Source organism: Molothrus aeneus, chromosome 31 (assembly GCF_037042795.1).
Source record: "Molothrus aeneus isolate 106 chromosome 31, BPBGC_Maene_1.0, whole genome shotgun sequence".
In the NCBI taxonomy this organism is placed as follows: Eukaryota; Metazoa; Chordata; class Aves; order Passeriformes; family Icteridae; genus Molothrus; species Molothrus aeneus.
Window position 1 is genome coordinate 125,284 of NC_089676.1, and position 27,593 is coordinate 152,876.

Below are 27,593 nucleotides of genomic sequence, written 5' to 3' on the forward strand. Positions count from 1 at the left end.
AACCCACAGAAATGGTGGAATGCTCTTCTGGAAATCCTAGAATGGACAAAAATGGTGAAATGTTCCCCTGGCAACCCTAGAACCAATAGGAACAATGGAATGATCCCATGGCAACCCTAGAAATGGCAAAAATGGTGGAATGTTCCTCAGGTAACCCTAGAACCCACAGAAATGGTGGAATGATCCTGTGGTGACCCTAGAACCCACAGAAATGGTGGAATGCTCTTCTGGAAATCCTAGAACTGACAAAAAATTGTGAATTCTCTTCTGGTATCTCTAGAACCAACAGAAAAAGTGGAATGCTCCACTGGAAATCCTAGAACCAACAAAATGGTGGAATGTCCCTTTGGCAACTCCAGAACTGGGAAAAAATGGTGGAATTCTACCATGGCAACCCTAGAAACAAATAAAACCAGTGGGATGATCCCATGGCAACCCTAAAACCAAGAGAAACAGTGGAATTCTCCCCTGGCAACCCTAGAATTAAAAAAAAAATATATTAAATGTTCCCCTGGGAACCCTGGAACCAACAGAAACAGTGGAATGATCCCATGGCAACCCTAGAAATGGAAAAAGGGTGGAATGTTCCTCAGGTAACCCTAGAACCTACAGAAATGGTGGAATGATCCTGTGGTGACCCTAGAACCCACAGAAATGGTGGAATGCTCTTCTGGAAATCCTGGAATGGACAAAAATGGTGAAATGTTCCCCTGGCAACCCTAGAACCAATAGGAACAATGGAATGATCCCATGGCAACCCTAGAAATGGCAAAAATGGTGGAATGTTCCTCAGGCAACCATAGAGCCAACAGAAATGGTGGAATGATCCTGTGGTGACTCTAGAACCTACAGAAATGGTGGAATGATCCTGTGGTGACCCTAGAACCCACAGAAATGGTGGAATGCTCTTCTGGAAATCCTAGAACTGACAAAAATTATGAAATGCTCCCCTTAGCAACCCTAGATTTTTTTTTTTTTTTAATGGTGAAATGCTCCCCTGGGACCCCCAGAGCCAACAGAAACAGTGGAGTGATCCCATGGCAACCCTAGAATTGACAAAAATGGTGGAACGTTCCCCTGGCAATCCTAAACCCAACAAAAATAATGGGATGCTCGTTTGACCACCCTAGAACCAAGAAAAACTCTGGAATGTTCCCCTGCCATCCCTAAAATGAAGACAAAATGGTGGAATTCTCCCATGGAACCTCCTTTCCCAGGAGCTCTGCTCCTCCTGCCCCACAGGCAGTAAAACCTGGGGTTTATTTTATTTATTTATTGCAGGTTGGACACCTCTGCTCCCCCCTCGTTCACCACCCACCCCAAACAGGGGCTGTGACATGAGGGGACACTTTGTGCCCCTGATCCTCGAATTTTTCACCCTTGTGGCTTCCCAGAGTCACCCCAGATCCAGCAGGGATCAGGGTGGAGGGAGGTGTTGGGCTCCTCCAGGAGCACCCAGGGTTTGGGGTTCAGGTTTATCCCTAAATAAATGATAAATTTATTTAGGGATTTCTGGCTGATTGTTCATGGTGGGGGTGACAAAACCTCCTGGGTTTGGGGCTCTGAGCACCCCAGATCCAGCAGGGATCAGGATGGAGGAGGTGTTGGATTCCCTCAGGAGCTCCCAGGGTTTGGGGTTCATTTTTATCTCTAAAGGGTTTGGGGTTCAGGTTTAGCCCTAAATAAATGATAAATTTATTTAGGGATTTCTGGCTGATTGTTCATGGTGGGGGGTACAAAACCCCCCGGGCTGGGGGTTCTGAGCACCCCAGATCCAGCAGGGATGAGGTTGGAGGGAGGTGTTGGGCTCCTGCAGGAGCTCCCAGGGTTTGGGGTTCAGGTTTATCCCTAAATAAATTCATCATTTCTGGCTGATTGTTCATGGTGGGGGTGACAAAACCTCCCAGGTTTGGGGGTTCTGAACACCCCAGATCCAGCAGGGATGAGGTTGGAGGGAGGTGTTGGGCTCCTCCAGGAGCTCCCAGGGTTTGGGGTTCAGGTTTATCCCTAAATAAATTCATCATTTCTGGCTGATTGTTCATGGTGGGGGTGACAAAACCTCCCGGGTTTGGGGGTTCTGAACACCCCAGATCCAGCAGGGATCAGGTGGAGAAGGTGTCAGGCTCCTCCAGGAGCTCCCAGGGTTTGGGGTTCAGGTTTATCCCTAAATAAATTCATCATTTCTGGCTGATTGTTCATGGTGGGGGGTACAAAACTCCCCGGGCTGGGGGCTCTGAGCACCCCAGATCAGCAGGGATCAAGGTGGAAGAGGTGTTGGGTTCCCTCAGGAGCTCCCAGGGTTTGGGGTTCAGGTTTATCTTTAAAGGGTTTGGGGTTCAGGTTTATTCCTAAATAAATTTATCATTTCTGGCTGATTGTTCATGGTGGGGGGTACAAAACCTCCCGGGTTTGGGGGCTCTGAGGGGTCTGTGCCAACACCAGGAGCTTTGGGGAGCCCAAGGACGGGGGCTGCACTTCAGGGGGCAACAAAAACATGGGCAGGGTGGGGGTCTTTGGTGTCCTGGGGGATGGAGGTGGGGTCTCTCTGGAATTTGGGGGTCTCCATAGTATGGGGCAGTGAAGGCTGGGGGTCTCTGGATGTTGGGGTGGTCATGGGGGGTCCCTGGAGCCCTGGGGAATGGGAGGGAGGGAGTTTCCCCTGTATGGGACTGTGAAGGACGCGGGGTCTCCACTGCCCTCCTGGGGGATGGAAATGGGGGTCTCTGCTGAGGGTGGGGGTCTCTGAGGGTCTCCAGAGTATGGGACGGTGACAGTGAGGGGAGTGTGGGGTGCTCCAGAGGCTTCAGAGACCCCAAGGGTCCAGAAGCTCCACGAGGTGAATGAAGTGGGGTCTGCCTTATCCTGCGGGATTGATCTGGGGGTCTCTGCTGGATGGGATGATGAAGGAGGGGAGGTCTCCACTGCCCTGACATTGAAGGGGGGGTCTCTACGGGATGGTGGACATGGGGGGTCTCTGCTGGATGGGGTGACGGAGGAGGGGGGGTCTCCATTCCCCAGCATGATGCACATGGCGGGTCTCTGCCGCCCCGGGCTCGGAAGGGGCTCAGCGCACACGGGGCAGAGGCAGAGCAGCAAACCCCGAGCGGTTCCTGTCTCCATCCGCATCCCGCACCCAGCGGCGCTCACAAGGGCTCCTTTACCGCGCGGGGCGGTACCGGGGCGGCCCTGAGGCGGTACCGGGGGGTCCTGGGGCGGTACCGGGGCGGCCCTGAGGCGGTACCGGGGCGGTTCCCGGGCGGTCCTGGGGCGGTTCCCGGGCGGTCCTGGGGCAGTACCGGGGCGGTCCTGGGGCGGTACCGGGGCGGTCCTGGGGCGGTACCGGGGCGGTTCCCAGCGTTCCCCAGGCGGTCCCTGGGCGGTTCCCGGGCCGTTCCGAGGCGGTTCCGGGGCGGAGCCGTGGCCGGGGCCGGTGGCGCCATGGCCGCCGCTGCGGGGCTGGCGCTGCTGGCGCTGCTGGCGGCGGCCGGGGCCGAGCGGGGCCGGAAGGTGAGCGGGGCTCGGGGCTACCGGGACCGAGGCTACCGGGACCGGGGCTGAGGGTACCGGAGGGACCGGGGGTACCGGGGCTGGGGGGGCCGGGCGCAGAGCTCGTCCCGCGTTGCGGCGGTGGATGAGACCCCCCCCCGTGTCCCCTCCTGGGATCTCGGAGTGCCGGGACACCGGGGTCACACACCCAGGGACATCCAGGTGGCTGCGGGTGGGACACTGTGCTCGCCCAGGGCAGCTCTGGCACCCTCAGCGTTAAGAAGTTCTTGCTCGTGCTGAAGGGAACCTTCTGGGATAGTTTGTGGGATAGAAAGTTTTGGGATAGTTTGTGGGATAGAAACTTCTGGGATAGTTTGTGTTCTCGGGGGATCCTGTCCGGAGCAGGGGCTGGGCTGGACCCTCTGGGCCCCAGCCTTGAGGGGGTTGGGGGGAAAAGGGGCTCCCACGTGGGGCTGGAGCTGACCCAGCCCTCCCTCTGTCCTGGGTGACCCCGCCCTGCCACCCCTGTCCTGCAGCGACAGGTCCCAGGGCCACCCATCTCTGTCCCTTTGTCCTAATCCAGTGGGACCAGCATGGCCGTGGGGTGGGAAAGGCGATTGGGATGGGAAAAGAAGGGGCTGTGGGATGGGAAGGGATGGGGCTGTGGGATGGGAAAGGAAGGGGCTGTGGGACGGGATGGGAAGGGGCTGTGGAAGGGAAGGGGCTGTGGGATAGGAAGGGGCTATGGGGTGGGAAAGGAAGGGGCTGTGGGATAGGAAGGGGCTATGGGGTGGGAAAGGAAGGGGCTGTGGCAGGGAAGGGGCTGTGGGATGGGAAAGGGAGGGGCTGTGGGAAGGGAAGGGGCCGTGGAAGGGAAGGGGCTTTGGAACAGAAGGGCCATTAGGATGGGAAGGGGCGGTGGAAGGGAAGGGCCATTAGGATGGGAAGGGGCTGTGGAACAGAAGGGCCATTAGGATGGGAAGGGGCTGTGGAAGGGAAGGGCCATTAGGATGGGAAGGGGCTGTGGAAGGGAAGGGCCATTAGGATGGGAAGGGGCTGTGGAAGGGAAGGGCCATTAGGATGGGAAGGGGCTGTGGAAGGGAAGGGGCTGTGGAAGGGAAGGGGCTGTGGAACTGAAGGGCCATTAGGATGGGAAGGGGCTGTGGAACAGAAGGGCCATTAGGATGGGAAGGGGCTGTGGAAGGGAAGGGGCTGTGGAACTGAAGGGCCATTAGGATGGGAAGGGGCTGTGGAACTGAAGGGCCATTAGGATGGGAAGGGGCTGTGGAAGGGAAGGGCCATTAGGATGGGAAGCAGCTCAAAGCTGTGAAATGCTGACCGAGCGTGTTGAGCAACACCAGGGCTGCAGAGTCACGGGAGCAGAGGCAGCTGCAATGTCCCAACCTCCCGGCATGCTGGGGTTGTCCTCCATGCTGGGAGGAGCCACCTCCAGCCCTGTCCCTGCCCCACAGGTGTCCATGGAGTACAACCCTGGCTGGAACAGCTCCTCTGTGAACCTGCTGCACGTGCGGGCGGTGGGGCCTGAGGACAGCCTGCACTACGTGTGGAGCAGCATCGGGGCCCCTTCTGTGCTCCTGGTGGCCACGCGGAGCCCCAGCAGTGCCCTGAGGGTCAACTGGACCCAGCTGCTGTCACCCAGTCCTGCTGGGGCCGTCTGGATCGACCCTCCCGACAGCGTGGTCTATTCCTCGGCTGTGGTCTTCACCAAGGTACTGCTGGCAAGGGGCTGCTCTGGGACAGCTGGGGGTGCAGAGGGTCCCTGGGCAGCTTCCCAGCTCCAGGGAAATCCCCTCCATTCCCATTCCCATCCAGGGAAGTGTCTGAGCTGCTTGGCTGAGGCAGCTGTGCCCCGTTCCCTGGATCACAGCACAATCTCCCATCCTGCCGGTGCTCCCAGCCCCTCTCCCCTCCCTTCCCTGCAGCTCTTCGAGTTCAGCGAGGCCAAACCTTTGGGAGAGCTCTTCTACCCCACCTACGACCTGTCCGAGTTCTCCTGGGACAGCCTCAACCACACCCTGAACCACACGGCCCTGACGGCTGAGCTCAGGGGGGTCCCGGCCACCGACCCCGGCGGCGCCTTCGCCAATGGCAGCCTGGCATTCCGGGTATGGCCGGGGGCTGGGGACACGGGCAGGGGGCAGGGGACACATCCAGGGGGCACATCCAGGGGACAGGGGGCACATCCAGGGGCAGGGGGCACATCCAGGGGACAGGGGACACATCCAGGGGACAGGGGGCACATCCGGGGGCAGGGGGCATGTCCATGGTCGGGGACACGTCCAGGGGGCACATCCAGGGGACAGGGAACACATCCAGGGGGCAGGGGGCAGGGGACAGTTCCAGGGGGCAGGGGGCACATCCAGGGTGCAGGGGGCACATTCAGGGTGCAGGGGACACGTCCAGGGGAAGAGAACTTGTGCAGAGGGCAGTTCAGGAGGCAGGGGACATGTCCAGGAGGCAGAGGGCACATCCAGGAGGAAGAGAATTGGTCCAGGGGGCAGAGAACTTGTTCAGGGGGCAGAGGACATGTCCAGGGGGCAGAGAGCTTGCCCAGGTGGCAGGCGCTGTCCCTCTGCGCCGTGTCCCTTGCTGTCCCTCTGACCCCTGCTGTCCCTCACTGTCCCTCACTGTCTCCCTGTCCCTCACTGTCCCCTGGTCCCTCACTGTCCCTTGCTGCCCCTCACTGTCCTTCACTGTCCCTATGCCCCGTGTCCCTCACTGTCCTTTTGTCCCTTGCCGTCCCTCGCTGTCCCCCTGACCCTCACTGTCCCTCTGTCCCTTGCCTGTCCTCCTGCTCTGTGTCCCTCACTGTCCCTCTGCCCCATGTCCCTCGCTGTCCCTGTCCCCCTGTCCCTCACTGTTTCTCTGTCCCTCACTGTCCCTCGCTGTCCCTTTGCCCCATGTCCCTTGCTGTCCCTCTGTCCCTCTGTCCTTCGCTGTCTCTCTGTCCCTCGCTGTCCCTTTGCCCTCTGTCCCTCGCTGTCCCTTTGCCCCACGTCCCTGGCTGTCGCCCCCTGTCCCTGGCTGTCCCCGTGTCCCCTCAGGTGACAGCCTACGAGGCCGGTGGCCGTGCCAGGCCGCTGCCCAGCCTGCTGCACACGGCAGACAGCTCGCAGCTGGAGTTCATCCTGGCCGGGGTGCTGCCCCGCGGGAACGGCTCCCGGTTCCTGCTCCAGCTGGCCGCGGTGGAGCCCGCGGGGGCGGCGCGGCGCCTGCGGGCCCGGAGCTCCATCGACGATGAGTACACGCCCAGCGTCTTCCAGGTGAGCCGGGAGGGCCCTGGGGCAGCTGACGGATCAATTCATCAATATGTTCATTGATATCATCTATCCAATAGATTGATATTAGATAGATTGATAGAAATTAATAGAATTGATATGAATCTAGCTAATATCAATCTATTAGATAGGTTAATATCAATCCTATTAATTGATATTAATCTAATATCAATCTATTAGATTAATATCAATTAATAGAATTTATATTACTCTATATAATATCCGTCTATATAATATCAATCTATTAGATAAATTAATATCCATTAATAGAATTTATATTAATCTATTATCAACCTATTAGATAGATTACTATAAATTCTATTAATTAACATTAATCTAGCTAATATCAATCTATTAGATAGATTAATATCAATTAATCGAATTTATATTACTCTATATAATATCCGTCTATATAATATCAATCTATTAGGTAGATGAATATAAATTAATAGAATTTATATTAATCTATTATCAACCTATTAGATAGATTAATATAAATTCTATTAATTAACATTAATCTAGCTAATATCAATCTATTAGATAGATTATAAATTCTATTAATGGATATTAATCTAATACCAATCTATTAGATTATTATGCATTAATAGAATTTATATTAATCTGTCTAATATAATATTAATATATATATATTAATCTGTCTAATCTAATATGTTAGATTAATATCCATTAATAGAATTTATATTAATCTAATATCAATCTATTAGATCGATTAATATAAATTCTATTAATTGATATCTAATATCAATCTATTAGTTTTATTAATATCAATTAATAGAATTTATATTAATAGTTCTAATATCAATCTATTAGATAGATTAATATCAATTCTATTAATGGATATTAATCAATCTAATATCAATCTATTAGATCAATTAATAGAATTTATAGTAATCTAATATCAATCTATTGGATTAATATCCATCAATAGAATTTATATTTATCTACTATCAATCTATTAGATAGATCAATATCCATTAATAGAATTGATATTAATCTACTATCAGTCCATTAGCTAGCTCAATACCCATTAACAGGATGGACGGGAATCCTGTGCTCCTGCCCCGGGGTGACCCCCTGTCCGTGTGTCTGTCCCGCAGGAGCTGTCGCTGGTGGCCGAGGCCCCGAACAGCAGCTGCCCCCTGTCCTTCCTGCAGTGGAAGGCGGCCGCCTACGGCTCGCCCAGCCCTCGGCGCGAGGACGGCATCCAGTGCAGGGCAGGGGGGCTGCAGGTGGCCAACGGGAGCCTGCCCGGGGCCAGCCTGCTCCAGGCCTTCTTTGGGGACAGCCTGGGCAGCACCTGCACCGTCAGCGTCCTCAACGTGTCCTTTGGGGGAGAGGAGGGACACGTGTACCAGGAGAGGAGGTACCTCAGCTGGTGAGTCAGGGGGTCTGGGTGCCTCAGCTGGTGAGTCAGGGGGTCTGGGTACCTCAGCTGGTGAGTCAGGGGGTCTGAGGGGTCTGGGGTACCCCAGCTGGTGAGTGAGGGGATCTGGGTACCCCAGCTGGTGAGTGAGGGGGGTCTGAGGGGTCTGGGGTACCCCAGCTGGTGAGTGAGGGGGTCTGGGTACCTCAGCTGGTGAGTGAGGGGGATCTGAGGGGTCTGGGGTACCCCAGCTGGTGAGTGAGGGGATCTGGGTACCTCAGCTGGTGAGTGAGGGGGTCTGGGTACCTCAGCTGGTGAGTGAGGGGGGTCTGGGGTGCCTCAGCTGGTGAGTCAGGGGGTCTGAGGGGTCTGGGGTACGCCAGCTGGTGAGTGAGGGGGTCTGGGTATCCCAGCTGGTGAGTGAGGGGGTCTCGGGGGTCTGGATACCTCAGCTGGTGAGTGAGGGGGTCTGGGTACCCCAGCTGGTGAGTGAGGGGGGTCTGGGGTGCCTCAGCTGGTGAGTGAGGGGGGTCTGAGGAGGTGCTGCTGGTGCAGAGGGCTCTGAGGGGATGTTCCTGATCACTAACAATGTGCAGAGGGGTCTGAGGAGGTGCTCCTGGTCACTAATGATGTGCAGAGGAGTCAGAAAGGATGTTCCTGGTCACTAACAATGTGCAGAGGAGTCAGAAAGGATGTTCCTGGTCACTAATGATGGGCAGAGGAGTCAGAAAGGATGTTCCTGGTCAATAATGATGGGCAGAGGGGTCTGAAGGGTCTGAAAGGATGCTGCTGGTCACTAATGATGTGCAGAGGGGTCTGAGGGGATGTTCCTGGTCACTAACAATGGGCAGAGGGGTCTGAGGGGATGCTGCTGGTCAATAATGATGTGCTGAGGGGTCTGAGGGGATGCTGCTTGTGCAGAGGGGTCTGCAAGGATGCTGCTGGTCACTAAGGATGTGCAGTTTGGGGACTGGCAGGTCACAGGGTTTCTCTATTCAGTAGCAATCTCCATTCCAAAGTCAGAGTTCCCCTCTAATCCTGCAGCAAAGGCTCCACAGTTCCTTGAGGAGCCTCTCCCTGGCCTGACCCTCTGGGGTGGGGAAGCTTTGGGGCTCCCAGCCATGGGACAGAGCCCACCCCTGTCCTGATCCGTGCCACCCCCGCGCAGGTCGGTGCTGCTGGGCTTTGGGGAGCCCCCCAGGGACACCTTCTCGCCGCTGGTGATCTCCATCGCGGCCGTGGCGCTGGGCACCCCGCTGGCCGTGCTGCTGCTGGGCAGCTGCCTGGTGCTGCTGGCACAGAGGAGGCGCTACTCGGAGTACGAGCCCATCAACTGAGGGGCCGGGCCGAGAGACCCCCGGGATCCTCCCCTCCCATTCCGGGCTCCTCCCATTCCCGGGATTCCCCGATTCCCTTCCCGGGAGTGGCCGTGGCTGCTGCCGCCCTCTCTGCGTCCCCTCTGCCCCTCGAGGGGACCAGGGGACACTTGCAGGTGCCCACCTCACCCCTGTGTCCCCCTCCCCACTGCCACTCCTGCACTCCCTGCCCGGATTTTTCCTGATCCACGCAGCAAAGGGAAACGATGGAGGGGGGGAGTTTGGTCAGGAAAATCCTTCTCCTCCTCTTCCTCTTCCTCCTCCTTTTCTCCTTCTCTTCCTCCTCCTCTTCTTCTTCTTCTCCTCCTTTTCTCCTCTTCTTCTCCCCTCCTTTTCTCCTTCTCTTCCTCTTCTTATTCTCCTCCTCCTCCTTCTTTTCTCCTTCTCTTCCTCCTCCTCTTCTTACCTTCCTCCTCCTCCTTTTCTCCTTCTCCTCCTCTTCCTCCTCCTCTCCCAAGGGATACAACCACTGCTGGCCAAGGCCTGGCTCCAGTGCCACACCCAGGGCTGGCTCCAGCCCCTCTCCTGCTCCCAGCACATCCCAGCTCCTCCCCGCTCCCCCTTCCTGCTGGGATGCAAGGGACACCCAGTGCCAGTCCCAGCACTGCTCAAGCTCAGGTGTGTCCTGTGGGGCCCTGGAGGGCAGGTGCAGCCCAGGTGCTGGATCCCAGCTGCTGCCCATGGCCTGGGGCTCCTCGGGGCTCTCACAGGGATCTGGGGCCCTGCTGGCTCCGAGTTCTCCATCACTGACTTTGTCTTCAACCAAATAAAGTGGATTTCTAGACACAGGTTCCTGTGGGAATGCTGTCCTGGGAGTGAGGAGGAGGAGGGCAGCTCCTGGCAGGGTGAGCAGGGTGCTGGAGCTCAGCAGGAGCCAAGGGAGCCTCTGGCCCAGAACTGAGGTGTGGAATTTGGGGAGGGGGTTCCCTTGAGCTGTGGGGTCACTGAGGGTCCAGGGGCTGGGCTGTCAGTTGGGAGAGTCCCAGAATCCTGGAATCTCAGCTGGAAGGGACCCACAGGGATCACCCAGTCCAACCCCTGGCCCTGCACTGACACCCCAAAATCCCACCCTGGGAGCATTTCCCAAACCCTCCTGGAGCTCTGGCGGCCCTGGGGCTCTGCCCATTCCCTGGGGAGCCTCAGGGGGAAGAACCTTTTCCTGATAATCCATCCTAAACCTCCCTGACACAGCTCCAGGATCTCTGGGGTGCTGTCCCTGCTCACAGGGAGCTGCCCCTGCTGAGGGAACTGTTTGAGGTCTGTATCCTGAAAGAGGAACAAGCAAAAACAAAAACCCAGCAGAAAGTTCCAAACTTCCTTTTCAGCCCTCCAGAGCAGGAACCCCCTGGTCCACTGCAGCCAAAGCCACAGGAGGGCAGGAAGGGAAAGCGGGGGAGGTTCCATGGGAAACCTCGTTGTGGTTTTTGAGCAGGGAACTGAGGCGTCTGGGGGCGCTGCTGTCCCTGGGGGGGCAGAATGAGGGGTCTGGGGGTGCGGCTCTCCCCATCCCGGGGGGCAGGGTGAGCGGTTTGGGACAGGGTGAGCGGTTTGGGGCAGGGTGAGGGGTCTGGGGCAGGATGAGCGGTCTGGGGGTGCGGTTCTCCCCATCCCGGGGGCAGGATGAGGGGTCTGGGGCAGCTGCTCTCCCCATCCCGGGAGCAGGATGAGCGGTCTGGGGCAGGATGAGGGGTCTGGGGCAGGATGAGCGGTTTGGGGCAGGGTGAGGGGTCTGGGGCAGGATGAGGGGTCTGGGACAGGGTGAGCGGTTTGGGGCAGGGTGAGGGGTCTGGGGCAGGATGAGGGGTCTGCGGGCGCCCCCTCCCCATCCCGGGGGTCCCCGCCGCGTTCCTCACACCCCGTGCGGCCCCTGCAGTACCGCGCTCTCACCACGAGGCGGCAGCAGCGGCGCTGGCCCGAGGGCGGCACCGGTGCTGCCGCTCCGCGCTTTGGGCTCTGGGCGGCCCGGGCGGGGCAGCACCTGCGGCCGTTCCTCACCGGGAGGCACCGGCGGTACCGGCGGCAGCCCCCGGAGCCCCTCAACCCCGCGGGGCCTGTACCGGGGCCCCTCAGCCCCACGGTGCCGGTACCGGCGAGTGGTGACAGCGCCACTGCGCATGTGCGGAGCCCGAGGTGCAGTATCGGCCTTTGGCCACCGGGCGGCGGCAGCGCCTTCCGGGCGGTCCGTGTGCGGGGCGGGGCCGGCCCGGTCCGAGACCCCCCCCCGGAACCGCCTCTGGTACCGCCTTTGGTCCGGGACCCCCCGGTACCGCCTCTGGTACCGCCTTTGGTCCGGGACCCCCCGGTACCGCCTCTGGTACCGCCTTTGGTTCGAGACCCCGATACCACCTCTGGTACCGCCTCTGGTACCGCCTTTGGTCCGGGACCCCCCGGTACCGCCTCTGGTACCGCCTCTGGTCCAAGACCCCGATACCGCCTCTGGTACCGCCTCTGCTCCGGGACCCCCCGGTACCGCCTCTGGTACCGCCTTTGGTCCGAGACCCCCCGGTACCGCCTCTGGTACCGCCTCTGGTCCGGGACCCCGGTACCGCCTTTGGCCCGGGACCCCCCGGTACCGCCTTTGGTCCGAGACCCCCCGGTACCGCCTCTGGTACCGCCTTTGGTCCGAGACCCCCCGGTACCGCCTCTGGTACCGCCTCTGGTCCGGGACCCCAGTACCGCCTCTGGTGCACTGGGAGCTCCCTGGGAGCAGTGGGTGCGGGGCAGTACCGAGTCAGTACCGGAGCAGTGGGTGCGGGGCAGGGCCCGGCAGTACCGGGTCAGAACCGGGTCAGCGGGTGCGGGGTCAGTGACTGCGGGGCCGTGCCCGGGCGGTGGCACCGGCACAGGAACGCCGTGTGCTGCCAGCACATTCCTGCCTGAGTCACCGCTGCCTCTGCCCGGCACTGCCCCGCACCCACTGCCCGGTACTGCCCGGTACTGCCCGGGCCCTGCCCCGCACCCACTGCCCCGGGCCCTGCCCCACACCCCTGTGCCCCCCACAGCCCCTAAACCCCCCCAAACACCCCCAAACCGCATCCACTCAACTCCCCCTTTGCCCCCAGAACCCTAAATCCCCCCAAACCGCATCACTCAATACCCTCCGTACCCCCAGAAACCTAAATCCCCCCCAAACACCCCCTATGTCCCCCATAACCCCTAAATCTCCCCAAACCGCATTACTCAATACCCTCTGTACCCCCAGAAACCTAAATCCCCCCCCAAACACCCCCTATGTCCCCCATAACCCCTAAATCCCCCCAAACCGCGTCCAATAAACACCCTCTGTGCCCCTCATAGCCCCTAAATCCCCCCCAAACATCCCCTGCGCCCCACATAACCCCAAAATCCCCCCAAACACGCCCAAACACCCCCCATAACCCTCATGCCGGGGGGGCTGGGAGTCCGGGAGAGGAGGAAGAGGAGGAAGAGGAGGAAGAGGAGGAAGAGGAGGAAGAGGAGGAGGAGCCTTCATGGAGGAGCCCAGTGCCCAACGCCAGGCTCGGGAGGCAGGGAAGGGGATTTGGGGTGCCAGGAGCACCCGAATTCCTGGAAAAGGAACTGGGGGGACAAAACCCCATTGCGGGGGGGGAGTCAGGATGGGCCCCCAGCCCCCCCCGGCGCAGTGACACCCGCCCACTCCTCAAAACCCAGCCCTAAATACCCCAAATCTTCGTCATCTCAGCCCAAATGAGTCACCCCCCCCACCCCCGCTTCCTCTCCCCGCAGGGACAATCCTGGCGAGCTGGGGGGGTCCCCGCACCCCAAAAACGCCAGGGTCACTTCTCTGCCATGGAGGGGGCTCCAGGCAGCCCCTCTCCCCATAAAGCATCTCTATCTTGGGGCGGGGTCCCCCCAAATTCACGGGGTCTCCCCAAGGACCCCCCCTTGCCCAAAAATTGGGGGAAAAGACAGTGATGGGGGGTGGGGGGGGCTCCAGGCAGCTCCTCTCCCCATAAAGCATCGCTGTCTTGGGGCGGGGTCCCCCCAAATTCACAGGGTCTCCCCAAGGACCCCCCCCCCAAAAGGATCCCCTGTCAAAGGATCCCAAGGATCCCCATAAAAGGGGGGAAAGGGCAGCGACCCCCCCAAAAAATGAAATCTCTGAGCCCCCCCCACATCCCAGAGCTCCCCGGGGGAAAACCCCACACCTGGAGCGTGACAGAAACCCCAAAAATGAGCACAGATTTGGGTATTTTGGGGGATTTTTGTGCATTTGCATGAACCCCTCCTCAGAGATTTTTCGGGGCCGGGCTCGGAGCTGCTTCCCCAAAATTCCCCCACCCCAAAAGCCCCCGAGCAGCCGGGCCAGGTGTTGGGGTGTCGCAAGCTGCAGCACCCCCGCCCCCCCTTTCTGCAGCAGTTGAATTTTGAATTTTTGGTGGTGAATCCTCCCCCTTCCCCTCCCCCAGCTCTTATTTACAGCCCAGTTCGGGGAAGCGGCGGCGGCTTCTGAGAAAAGCCCCGGTGGGTGCGGAACCGGAAAGCTCCGGGTTATCGGCGGGGCCAGGCGGCTTGCAGGAAACACAGCCCGAAACTGCTGCTGCAGGCACCCCAAAACTGCTAAAAGCACCCCAAAACTGCTGCTAAAAGCACCCCAAAACTGCTGCTGCAGAAACCCCAAAACTGCTGCTAAAGGCACCCCAAAACTGCTAAAAGCACCCCAAAAATGCTGCTGCAGAAACCCCAAAACTGCTGCTAAAGGCACCCCAAAACTGCTCCAGAAACCCCAAATCTGCTACAAGTACCCGCACCCCAAAACTGCTACTGCAGAAACCCCAAAACTGCTGCTAAAGGCACCCAAAAACTGCTAAAAGCACCCCAAAACTGCTGCTGCAGAAACCCCAAAACTGCTGCTAAAAGCACCCCAAAACTGCTCCAGAAACCCCAAATCTGCTACAAGTACCCACACCCCAAAACTGCTAAAAGCACCCCAAAACTGCAGCAGAAACCCCAAATCTGCTACAAGTACCTGCACCCCAAAACTGCTACTGCAGAAACCCCAAAACTGCTGCTAAAGGCACCCCAAAACTGCTGCTAAAGGCACCCAAAAACTGCTAAAAGCACCCCAAAACTGCTGCTGCAGGCACCCCAAAACTGTTTAAAGCACCCCAAAACTGCTGCTGCAGAAACCCCAAAACTGCTGCTAAAAGCACCCCAAAACTGCTCCAGAAACCCCAAATCTGCTACAAGTACCTGCACCCCAAAACTTCTAAAAGCACCCCAAAACTGCAGCAGAAACCTGCACCCCAAAACTGCTAAAAGCACCCAAAAACTGCTGCTGCAGGCACCCCAAAACTGCTGCTAAAAGCACCCCAAAACTGCTGCTGCAGAAACCCCAAAACTGCTGCTAAAAGCACCCCAAAACTCCTCCAGAAACCCCAAATCTGCTACAAGTACCTGCACCCCTAAACTGCTGCTTAAGGCACCCCGAAACTGTGGCTAGAGGCACCTCTAAACTGCTGCTACAGAAACCCCAAAACTGCTGCTACAGGCACCTCAAAACTGCTCTGCTGGCACCCCAGAACTGCTCCTAAAGGCACCCCAAAACTGCTACAGGCATCCCAAAACTACTGCAGCAGAAATCCCAAAACTGCTGCTAAAGGAACCCCAAAACTGCTACAGGAACCTACATCCCAAAACTGCTGCTGTAGGAACCCCAGAACTGCTGCTACAGGCACCCCAAAACTGCTACAGAAACCCCAAAACTGACAGAAACCTGCACCCCCAAACTGCTGCAGAAACCCCAAAACTGCTACAGAAACCCCAAAACTGACAGAAACCTGCACCCCCAAACTGCTGCAGAAACCCCAAAACTGCTGCTAAAAGCACCCTAAAACTGCTCCAGAAACCCCAAATCTGCTACAAGTACCCGCACCCCAAAACTTCTAAAAGCACCCCAAAACTGCTGCAGAAACCTGCACCCCAAAACTGCTGCTAAAGGCACCCCAAAACTGCTAAAAGCACCCCAAAACTGCTCCAGAAACCCCAAATCTGCTACAAGTACCTGCACCCCAAAACTGCTGCTTAAGGCACCCCAAAACTGCTACAGAAACCCCAAAACTGACAGAAACCTGCACCCCCAAACTGCTACAGAAACCCCAAAACTGCTACAGGAACCCAAAACTGCTACAGAAACCCCCATCCTAATAACCCCCAGGAACCCCAAAACTGCTGCAGGTGCCCCAAAACTCCTCCAGGCCCTGGCACCCCAGTTCCGCCCCACCCAGCACCCACACCCAACCCCCCCTGCACCCCAACTTGCCCCACCCCATCCCCTGGGAGCCACCTCCAACACCCCAAACCCCCCGGGCAGCCACACCCAAACCTGGGAGCCACGTGCACCCCAAAACCCTGAGAGCCACCAGCACCCTGAGCCCCACCTGCACCCCAAACCCCCCAGGCACCCACACCCAAACCTGGGAGCCACCAACGCCCAAAACCCTGAGAGGCACCAACACCCTGAGCTCCACCTGCACCCCAACTTTCACCTGCACCCCAACTCCTCCCAGGCACCCACATTGAAATTTAGGAGCCACCAGCACCCCAAAATCCTGAGAGGCACCAACACCCTGAGCTCCACCTGCACCCCAACTTTCAGCTGCACCCCAACTCCTCCCAGGCACCCACATTGAAATTTAGGAGCCACCAGCACCCCAAAATCCTGAGAGGCACCAACACCCTGAGCTCCACCTGCACCCCAACTTTCAGCTGCACCCCAACTCCTCCCAGGCACCCACATTGAAATTTAGGAGCCACCAGCACCCCAAAACCCTGTGAGGCACCAACACCCTGAGCTCCACCTGCACCCCAAACTCTCTGAGCCGCCTGTACCCCAACTTTCACCTGCACCCCAACTCCTCCCAGGCACCTGCACCCAAATTTAGGAGCCACCAGCACCCCAAATCCTGTGAGGCACCAACACCCTGAGCTCCACCTGCACCCCAACTTCTCCCAGGCACCTGCACGCCGATTTCCACCTGCACCCCAACTTCTACCAACACCCCAAACCCCTCCCAGGCACCCACACCCAAATTTAGGGGCCACCTGCACCCCAAATCCTGGAATTCACCGACATCCTGAGCTCCACCTGCACCCCAACCTCTGGGAGCCACCTGCACCCCCACTTCCACTTGTACCCCAACTTCTCCCAGGCATCCCCACCGAAATTTAGGAGCCACCAGCACCCTAAAACCCTGATTTCCACCTGCACCCCAACTTCTACCAACACCCCAAACCCCTCCCAGGCACCCACACCCAAATTTAGGAGCCACCAGCACCCCAAAACCCTGGAATTTGCCCTCACCCTGACCTCCACCTGCACCCCAACTTTCAGCTGCACCCCAACTTCTCCCAGACACCCACATCAAAATTTAGGAGCCACCAGCACCCCAAAACCCTGTAAGGCACCAACACCCCAATTTTCCCCTGCACCCCAAACCCCTCCCAGGCACCCACATTGAAATTTAGGAGCCACCTGCACCCCAACTTCCACCCCCACCCCAACCCCCTGGGAGTCCCCCCCATCCTGAGCTCCCCCTGCACCCCAAAACCCCCTGAGCCCCCCCAAACCCCCCCATCCTCCCTTTGCATGTTTCCATGGCAACTTTTGCATGAAGGCCCCGCTGCACCCAAACAGGCCCAAAATATCCCCAGAGACGCAGCACTGAAAAAAACACCCAAAAAACACCAAAAACCCCCCAAAAACCGGAAAAACAAAACGAAACAAAACAAAAACCACCCCAAAGAAAGCAGAAAATCCACACCCAGCAGCGTTCTGCACTCTGGGCTGAGTCACTCGGGCTTGGTTTGGGAACCAGGGCCTGGCTTGGTGGGCCAGGCCCGGATTTTGGGGCAGGATTTTGCATTTCCAGGATTTTGGGGCAGGATTCTGCCTCTCCAGGGGATTTTGGGGCAGGATTTTGCCCCTCCAGGGGATTTTGGGGCAGGATTTTGCATTTCCAGAGGATTTTGGGGCAGGATTTTGCATTTCCAGGGGATTTTGGGGCAGGATTTTGCCCCTCCAGGGGATTTTGGGGCAGGATTTTTCCTCTCCAGAGGATTCTGGGGCAGGATTCTGCCTCGGCCACCCACCCAAAAGCTGCAGGGATGGGAATTTGGGGTGCAGGGGAGGTCTGGGGGTACAGGGATCCCCTAAAGAGGGAGGAAAATGACATCTAAAAAGGGGAAAATGACATCTAAAAACTGCAGCAGTGCTGGGTGAGGCCCTGGCACCGATTTTCCAGAGAATTCCTGAATTCCCCAGCCCTGGAATTGTTTGGACAGGAGCTTGGAGGAACCTGGAAGAGCTCCATGGTCAGAAGTGGAAAAAAATGAGCTTGAAGGTCCCTCCCAACCCAACCCAACCTGGAATTCTGGGATTAAAACCCCACAGAGATGGGAATGAGGATGGCCATGTCCCAGTGTCCCCGTCCCCAAGGCTGCAGGTCCCCTTTTGGGGGGGTGGCACAGCCCAAATTGTGCAGGAGGAGCCTCAGGGGCTCTCCCCACCCACACCCACACCAGAGGTGACACCAGAGGTGACACCAGACACCCCCAGCCCTTCTCCACAGCGCCCAGAGGCTTTTCCAGCAATCCTGGGGCAGCACGAGAGCCCCTGGCTGGGGGGAAACGAGCTCGGTAGGAGAGGAGTGAGAAAAAAAAAGACATTTATTGACCAAACTACAGCTTGTTCTGCACACAAGCAGGGCCTGGCTGTAGCACCACAGCTGAGCTGGGCCTGGCCCAGGCCCCAGGGGACACCTGGGGACAAGGAGGGTCCCCATGGGGCCCCACCAGTGCAGCCCCCCAGAGCCAGGGGTGGGCAAGGAGCCCCTTGGGCATCAAAATCCCCTCGTGGGCAGCCCAGAACATTCTACATTCAACCATCAGCTCTGTCCAGCTCATGGCTCGGAGGAGGAGGAGGAAGAAGGGGAGAGAAGGAAGTGGCCAGAATGAACTTCCACAGCTCCCCCACCCCCACCCAGAGGGACCAAAAAAAAAAAAGATTTAAAAGCAAAACAGAACCATCAGCTGCTGCCAGCCAGCCGTGGTCACAGCCAGGCCACTGCTGCTCGTCACCCTTTGTCACCCTCCCAGGGGAAGGGCTGGAGTGGAGACCAGGCTTTGCCACGAAAACGCTGCTTCCCATCAGGAATGAAGCCACATTCAGAATGAATTCCTCCTTTTTGTATCGTCAGCTCTGTAAAAATGTATATATTCTACAGATTTATAGACATTTACAGGTTTTCTACATCCTCCCCAGCCCACTGGGGTTTTTTTTACATAATTACAAAATGCAGTTGCTATTTCTGAACTGGCTGTGTGCAGCCAAGGCTGTCTGGGGCCAGGACAGAGCTGGGGGTGACCCCCAGCCCCTCCAAACCCCCATCCCATGGGGAGGGAAGGGGCTGGGCAGGGCTCCAGCTCCGTGGCACCGGGTCTGGCACAGCTCTGGCACTCCCTGGCAGCACCTGGCTGCAGGTGCAGGCTGGCACAACATTTCCAGCATGCAGTGCTTCTGCTCCAGAGCAACAGAGCTGCGAGTTTAGGCAGGGCAGAGGCAGCAGAAGGTGCTATTTCCAGAAAAAAAAAAATTAAAAAAAAAACAAACCCACAACCACAAGCCTCAAAACATCTGCTCCAGGCTCAGCTGCCTCGCCCAGCCCAGGAGGAGCTGCTGGAGATGGTTTCCTCTGGGATCCAAGTGAAGCCAAGTCCACTTGAGCTCCCCCAGCACCATCCTGGTGAGGGAAGCAGAGAGGAAAAACTCTTCCAAAAGCCACAAATCCTCCATCCATCAGCTGGGATCACACCTTCCTCTTCCTCAGCAACGAGCTGGGCTCCGGGGACAGCTCCACGTCCTCCTGGGGTCACTCAAGTCCAGCTTCAGAGGGAGCAGGGGAGCTGTGCAGCCCCAGGGAGTCAAAGTCCTCCCAAAATCCTCCCCAGATCTGTCCTGGGCAGCTCCAGGCTCACCGGATCATGTAGGCCAGGCTGGCCCCCAGGCCGGCCATCCCCGCGAAGGCCACCAGAACGTTCCGGATGGTGCCCTCCAGGTCCTCCACGCGGAAAAAGTCCACAAAGCCCTCCTGGGAGAGAGAGGAGGGATGGTCAGATGGGGGACAGCCTGCCTGGCACGGCCCCAGACCCATTTCAGCCTCAAACAGCCCCACTGCATCCTGCACATTCCACTGTGCACCCCCAGCCCCATTTCAGCCTCAAACATTCCCAGCCCCATTTCATTCTAAAACACCCCCCCAATAGAGTGTTCTAAAACACTCTCCCTGTGCTCCCCCAGCCCCATTTCATCCCAAAACATCCCCAGACCCATTTCAGCCTCAAATACCCCTTGTGCACCCCCAGCCCCATTGCATCCTGCTCATCCCCAGCCCTATTTCATTCTAAAACACCCCCCAGTGCTCTCCCTGTGCTCCCCCAGCCCCATTTCATCATAAAACATCCCCAGACCCATTTCAGCCTCAAACAGCCCTTGTGCACCCCCAGCCCCATTGCATCCTGCTCATCCTCTGTGCTCCCCCAGACCCATTTAATCCTCAAACATTCCCAGCCCCATTTCAGCCTCAAACATCCCCTGTGCTCCCCCAGCCCCATTTCAGCCACCCCAGCAGCCAAGGGCCAGCCCAGCCCTCCCAGGGTTGCCCTGATTTTGGGAATGCTGCCCCCAGGCTGGGCAGGAACACTCCAAAAAGTGCTTTTTATCTCAAACCACTTCAGGCAGCTCATGCTGAGTGGATCCTAAAGCCCCACAACCCCCCTGGTGACAGTGAGCCAGCACTGCCACACAGCCCAGAACCAGGAAAAGGCCGGGATGTTGGGAAAGCTCAGGAATTCCCAGGAACTGTGACTCACCCAGCCCCTCTGGCTCTCCAGCCACTCCCTCTTGGAGGAGACCAGGGCGTCTGTGATGATCCCAGCCAGGCTGCTGATGCTCTGCTCCTGCTGGATGCTCTTCAGGTGCTTGGCCACGAAGGCCCCGAAGGCGATGAGGGTCACCACGCGTCCCCAGTTGGTGACACCATCGCTGAACATCTGGGCTGCCACCTCCACCACGCACTGCAGGTCCTCCTCCTGCTGGATCTGCAGCTTCCTCAGCATCCCTGAAAAAGCCCCGAGAGTAAGAGCCTGAATGAGGGATGCAGGACCCCAGGCAGCTCTCCAAAATTGCAGTTTAGAACCTCCAACATGTCATGGGTGGCAGAGCTGTGCCCACAGCTGTCAGCTCCAGCTGCAGGCAGGCCTGGAGACCCTTTGGTTTTGGTTACAATGCATTATAAACTTTTATTTTGCTTACAATGCATTATAAACTTTCCTTTTGGTTACATTGCATTATAAACTTTCCTTTTGCTTACAATGCATTATAAACTTTTCTTTTGGTTACAATGCTTTATAAACTTTCCTTTTGGTTACAATGCATTCTATACTTTGGTTTTGGTTACATTGCATTATAAACTTTTCTTTTGGTTACAATGCATTATAAACTTTCCTTTTGCTTACAATGCATTATAAACTTTTCTTTTGGTTACAATGCATTATAAACTTTTCTTTTGCTCACAATGCTTTATAAACTTTCCTTTTGCTTACAATGCATTATAAACTTCTTTTGGTTACAATGCATTATAAACTTTTCTTTGCTGAGCATCTTCACACAGTAGAACCAATCTCTACCTTACTTTTATCTCTAGCCCATCATAACTGCTGTAATTACCATATTCATGTTACTGTTCTCCAATCACTCACAGTCAGTACATTACAGTTTAAGCCAGAAGTTGTTTTTCAGTTTTCTTGCAGGGGAAAATTCTGAGACCTTTTTGCTGAAACATTTGCAGCTTTGCTGCCTTGTTTGCCTGTGGAATCTTTGTGCTTGGTAAAAACATCTTCTTGTCTGGGGTGGGTTTATCCTTTGCTCTAAGCCATAAAAACCCTTCCAACTAACATAAAATACCCTTGGCCTCCTTGCTTATCCAGTCAGACTGGCTCTGCAATTCTTTTTTTTTTTCTATATCAAAACTTGCTTTCATTTCTACACCTTCATTGGACTCCACATTCAAAACCTTTCTGCCAAGCACACAGATCTGTGAGGCTTTCCTGTCAAACTCTCATCCTCCCCACCACCCGAGGTTGAGGGGCAGCCAAACACCCCCAGAGGGGCAGGGAGAGGGTGGGACCCCCCAGGGATGGATGGGGAATGGGCTCTGCTGCCCTCCCTCACCTGGGCCAGATAAAAACCAGCCCCTGGCACATTTGAGTTCCTTTTCCTGGCTCAGGGGCAGCTGTGGTGTCTGAGCACGTCACGCTCCCCTGTGTGTCAAGGTTTCCACAGCAAAACCTCAGCCTGGGGAGGGCAGAGAGCAAGGGCAGCGCCCAAAGCCAGGCAGATGTATCCCCAGTTTTAAATTTTAGTAATTGAAAATTCATTTTCATTAAAATAATTCTTAAAAAAAATAATTCAAATAGTAAAATAATAGAAATAAATAGAATAATTTAAATAAATAGAATAAATTAAATCAAAAATAATTTTAAAATCATTTCAATAAATTAAAATAATTTAAATCAAAATAATTTTAATGAATAAAATAATTTTAAATACTTTCAATTAAAATGAAATAAAAATAATTTAAATGAATAAAATAATTTCAAAATAATTTAAATTTTAAAAATTAAAAATAATAAAATAATTTAAATTAAATTATAACATTATTTAAATTAAATTAAAAATAATTTAAATTATTTTAAAATAATTCAGCCTTAAACATCCCCTGTGTTCCCCCAGCCCCATTTCAGCCTCAAACACCTCCTAAACCGGGGGGGTGAGGATCTGAAACTCCTGAGCTAAATAATCTTTGGATGCTTGAAATTAAATACATTAAAAGATTTCCCAGAGAAGCTGTGGCTGCCCCTGGATCCCTGGGAGTGTTGGACAGGGCTTGGAGTACTGTGGGATAGTGAAATTTTATTTAAAATTAATATAAAATAAAATAATTTCAATTAATAAAATAATCTAAAATAAATCATAAAATATTTTAAATTAAATTTAAAATAATTTAAATTATTTTAAAATAATTCAGCCTAAAACATCCCGTGTGTTTCCCCAGCCCCATTTCAGCCTCAAACATCCCCTAAACTGGGGGGGGGGGTGAGGATCTGAAACTCCTGAGCTAAAATGCTTAAAATTAAATACATTAAAACAGATTTCCCAGAGAAGCTGTGGCTGCCCCTGGATCCCTGGGAGTGTTGGACAGGGCTTGGAGCACCCTGGGATGGTGAAATTTTACTTTAAATTAAAATAAAATAAAAATAATTCTCATTAATAAAACAATCTAAATTAAATCATAAAATAATTTAAATTTCAAGTAATTTAAATTAAGATCATTTAAAATAATTTACATTAAAATGAAATAAAAATAATTTTAATGAGTAAAATAATTTAAAATTTAATTTCTATAAAAATATAAATATATATAAAAAGATAATTTTAATAATTTACATTAAAATAAAATAAAAATAATTTCAATGAATAAAATAATTTAAAATTTAATTTCTATAAAAATAAATATATATAAGAAGATAATTTAAAATAAATTAAAATAATTAAATTAATTTTAGTTTTTAATTAAATTTTTAATTAATTTTAAATTATTTAATTCATTTTAGCTGTGCCTGGCAGAGCAGAGTGCCCAGCTTGCCCTGCATTGCCCGGCCAGGCAGGAGCCACCAGGGCGAGGCTTTGCCAGAGCCAAAGGCCGAAGGCGTCACCGTCCCCGTCCCCGTCACCGTCCCCGTCAGCGCTGGGCTCCTGCTCAAGGCACAGGAAACCGCCCCGGGCAGTTCCTCCTCACTCAGGAAACCACCCGGGCCCAGTCAGCCCCGACATTCCTGCCCAGAGTCATCCCCCAGGAATGTCCGGGAATTGGGGCCAGGAACTGATCCCACAGGAACTGACCCCATTGGGAACTGGGGCCAGGAACTGATCCCATTGATCCCACAGGGAACTGGGGACAGGGACTGATCCCACAGGAACTGACCCCATTGGGAATTGGGGCCAGGAACTGATCCCACAGGAACTGACCCCATTGATCCCACTGGGAACTGGGGACAGGGACTGAACCCACTGGGAATTGGGGGCAGGAACTGATCCCACAGGAACTGATCCCATTGGGAACTGGGGCCAGGAACTGATCCCATTGATCCCACAGGGAACTGGGGCCAGGAACTGATCCCATTGATCCCACAGGGAACTGGGGACAGGGACTGATCCCACAGGAACTGACCCCATTGGGAATTGGGGGCAGGAACTGATCCCATTGATCCCACAGGGAATTGGGGGCCAGGAACTGATCCCATTGATCCCACAGGGAACTGGGGACAGGAACTGATCCCACAGGAACTGACCCCATTGATCCCACAGGAGCTGATCCCATTGGGAACTGGGGCACAGGAACTGATCCCACTGATCCCACAGGAATTGGGGTCAGAACTGATCCCACAGGAACTGATCCCACTGCTCCCATAGGGAACTGGGGCACAGGAAATGATCCCATTGATCCCACAGGAGTTGATCCCACAGGGAACTGGGGCCAGGAACTGATCCCATTGATCCCACAAGGAATTGGGGGCAGGAACTGATCCCACTGGGAACTGGGGCCAGGAACTCATCCCACAGGAACTGATCCCACTGATCCCACTGGGAATGGGGCACAGGAACTGATCCCAAAGGAACTGATCCCTCTGCCTTTCCCACCAGGAACTGGGGACAGGAACTGGTCCCACTGGGAACTGGGGCACAGGAACTGATCCCACGGCCTTTCCCACAGCACAGCTAAGAATGAAACCAAAGCTCTTTGTGTCATAAAACAAAAAAGAAAGGAACCAAAAAAGGGACGAGCTGAGAAAATGGCACATCCTGCAAGGAGGAAGGTGTTTCACCAGACAGCACCCTAATAACCCCAGGAACCCCAAAACTGCTGCAGGGACCTCAAAACTGCTACAGGAACCCCAAAACTGCTACAGGAACCTGCACCCTGACACCCCCTAGGAACCCTAAAAGTGCTACAGGAACCTGCATCCTAAAATCCCAAAACTGCTGCAGGAAGCTGCACCCTAACACCCTACAGGAACCCCAAAACTGCTGCAGGAACCCCAAAAGTGTTGCAGGAAATGCAGACACCGCCCTTTGCTGGGCTCCATCCTGACCTGGGATCCAAATGCCAGCACCAGCCCCAAACGAGCCTGAGTGACACAAAACCAGTGACACAAACCGGTCACTTCTCCTTTCCAGTTCATCCCCAGGCCAGGCACTGGGGGTCAAATCCTTACAGCTGCTTCAGGACCCTGCAGAAGGGGGGAAAATGCACAAAAATCGATTTCCCAGAGAAATCTGGGATCCCTGGCAGTGCCCAGGGCCAGGATGGGATGGTGGAAAGTGTCCCTGCCATGGCACTGGATGAGTTTTTGGGTCTATTTCAACCCAAATCATTCCATGGTTCTATGAGCACATTGCCCAAAAGAATTCCCCCCACCAAAAATCCCCTTGCACCTAAACTGGGCAGGCTGAAAATCCTGAGCTCATTAATTTTTGGACACTTTAAACACATGAAAAGAGATTTCCCAGAGCAGCTGTGGCTGCCCCTGGCAGTGTCCAGGGCCAGGCTGGACAGGGCTGGGATGGTGGAAAGGGTCCCTGCCCTTGGCACCGGATGAATTTTAAGGTCTATTCCAACCCAAACCATTCCATGGTTCTATGAGCTCATCACCCAGCAGAATTCCCCCCACCAAAAATCCCCTTGCACCTACACTTGGGGGGTGAGGAGCTGAAAATCCTGAGCTCCCCAATCTTTGGACGTTTGGGATTAAACACATGAAAAGAGATTGCCCAGAGCAGCTGGGGCTGCCCCTGGCAGTGCCCAGGGCCAGGTTGGACAGGGCTGGGATGGTGGAAGGGGTCCCTGCCATGGCACTGGAGGAGTTTTTGGGTCTATTCCAACCCAAACCATTCCATGGTTCTATGAGAACATTGCCCAAAAATCCCCTTGCACCTGAACTGGGGGGATGAGGATCTGAACCTCCTGATCTCCCCAATCTTTGGCCGCTCGGGGTTATTTGCAGAGTCAGCCCGAGCCGAGGGGGACGCGAGGAGGACCCGGGGCTAATCTGTAACCAGATTATCTCCTCTGCACACACCAACAGCGGCTTTTCCTCGTCCCCACGGAACAAAGTTCAGTTTCGTTTTTGAGCGCTTCCCAACCGCTTTTATTTAACCCCTTCCGAACCAAAGCCATCGATGACCCGGCCGAGACCCCGGCCACGAGGGCATCACCGCCGGCCCCAAACCCGCTCCGGGCACCGGGACAGGCCCAACGGAGAGCACGGGGGTCTCGACCTCCTCCCGGAGCATCCGACGGACACACACCTTGAAAGGCGAGCTCGTGTTTCCTCATGACGCCGTCGCCGACCCTCCGCAGCGTCTCCAGCGCCTTCTCCATCACCGCATCCCCCGCCGAGCCCGGCCGGCCGGGACCACCCAGGAGACCCAGAAAAAGCTTCTTAGAGCTGGGCTGCGCCTCTCCGGCCACCTCCCGCAGATAGCGGCTGATGAGTTCCAGCGAATCCTGCCGGAGCCCGTCCGGAGGCCCCGGGGGGGTCCCGGGCAGCGAATCCGCGGCGGGGCCGCGCTCGGGCTCGGGGTCGCATCCGTCCAGCTCCTCTTCGGGGCGCCATAGAGTCGCGCCGCAGCCAATCAGCGAGCGGGGCGCCGCGCCTCGGCCAATCAGCGCGCGGGGGGAGTCGGCGCGGCCGGCGGCGGCCCCGGAGCGGTCGCGGGGCGGCTCCGAGGCGGCGGCGGCGGCGGCGGCCGCGGGCTCCGGGCGCTCCCCCGGCCCGCCGGGCCCCAGCGCCGGGGAGCCGCCGCAGTAGAGGTTGAAGCCGATGACGGCTTTCGGTTTCACGGCGAACATGGCGCCCGGTGCGAGCGGCCGGCGGGGTGCGGGCGGGACCGGCGCGGCCGGGTTATATAACCGGAGGCGGTAACGCCTAGAGGCGGAGCGAGGGCGGGACAGCGAGCGGCTTTTTCCACCTCCGCTTCCGTTCTTTAGGCTGAAAAAAGAGCGAAAGGAAGCAGCCATCCCCTCCGTCCCCCGGCCGCGGTACCCCACTCCCGGTGTCCCCGGTTCTTGCCGGTACCGGGCAGCAGCTCCCCGGTAGTGCCGTGCTGGTCCCGCATCCCTCCGAGCACAGCGGGGAACGGGATCCCCGGGGCAGAGCCCCCCCAGCAGCAGCACGGAGCATCCTCGTGGCACCGGCCACGTGTGTCCCGTGCCGGGCCGGAGCCGCCCGGTCCATTCCCGGACCATTCCCGGTTAATTCCCGGTCCACTCCCGGTCCATTCCCGGTCCATTCCTGGACCATTCCCGGTCCATTCCCGGACCATTCCCGGTCCATTCCCGGACCATTCCCGGTTAATTCCCGGACCATTCCCGGACCATTCCCGGTCCATTCCCGGACCATTCCCGGTTAATTCCCGGTCCACTCCCGGTCCATTCCCGGTCCATTCCCGGTCCATTCCCGGACCATTCCCGGTCCATTCCCGGACCATTCCCGGTTAATTCCCGGACCATTCCCGGTCCATTCCCGGTCCATTGCCGGTTAATTCCCGGACCATTCCCGGTCCACTCCCGGACCATTCCCGGACCATTCCCAGACCATTCCCGGTCCATTCCCGGTCCATTCCCGGTTAATTCCCGGTCCACTCCCGGTCCACTCCCGGTCCATTCCCGGACCATTCCCGGTTAATTCCCGGTCCATTCCCGGACCATTCCCGGACCATTCCCGGTTAATTCCCGGTCCACTCCCGGTCCACTCCCGGACCATTCCCGGACCATTCCCGGTCCATTCCCGGACCATTCCCGGTCCACTCCCGGACCATTCCCGGTTAATTCCCGGACCATTCCCGGACCATTCCCGGTCCCGCAGCACCGAGCATCCCCCGGGTGCGGGGCTGGAGCCAGCACGGCCCCGCTGCTGTGGCCAAAATGG

At 55.9% G+C, this 27,593-nt stretch overlaps 2 protein-coding genes across 2 annotated transcripts; one reads left to right on the top strand and one right to left on the bottom strand.

Annotated features, from left to right (window-relative positions):
- Positions 1-3,415: 3,415 nt before the first annotated feature.
- GLMP (glycosylated lysosomal membrane protein) lies at positions 3,416-10,329 on the top strand. Its single transcript, XM_066568143.1, has 6 exons — positions 3,416-3,507; positions 4,959-5,216; positions 5,430-5,612; positions 6,552-6,770; positions 7,904-8,181; positions 9,338-10,329. Exons 1-6 carry the CDS (start codon positions 3,439-3,441, stop codon positions 9,504-9,506), a joined length of 1,176 nt encoding a protein of 391 aa, XP_066424240.1. The 5' UTR covers positions 3,416-3,438; the 3' UTR covers positions 9,507-10,329.
- Positions 10,330-18,194: 7,865 nt separating this feature from the next.
- On the bottom strand, positions 18,195-26,525 carry MCL1 (MCL1 apoptosis regulator, BCL2 family member). Its single transcript, XM_066568294.1, has 3 exons — positions 25,972-26,525; positions 20,415-20,662; positions 18,195-19,633 (listed from the first exon to the last, which is right to left on the bottom strand). Exons 1-3 carry the CDS (start codon positions 26,513-26,515, stop codon positions 19,517-19,519), a joined length of 909 nt encoding a protein of 302 aa, XP_066424391.1. The 5' UTR covers positions 26,516-26,525; the 3' UTR covers positions 18,195-19,516.
- Between the last annotated feature and the right edge of the window lie 1,068 nt (positions 26,526-27,593).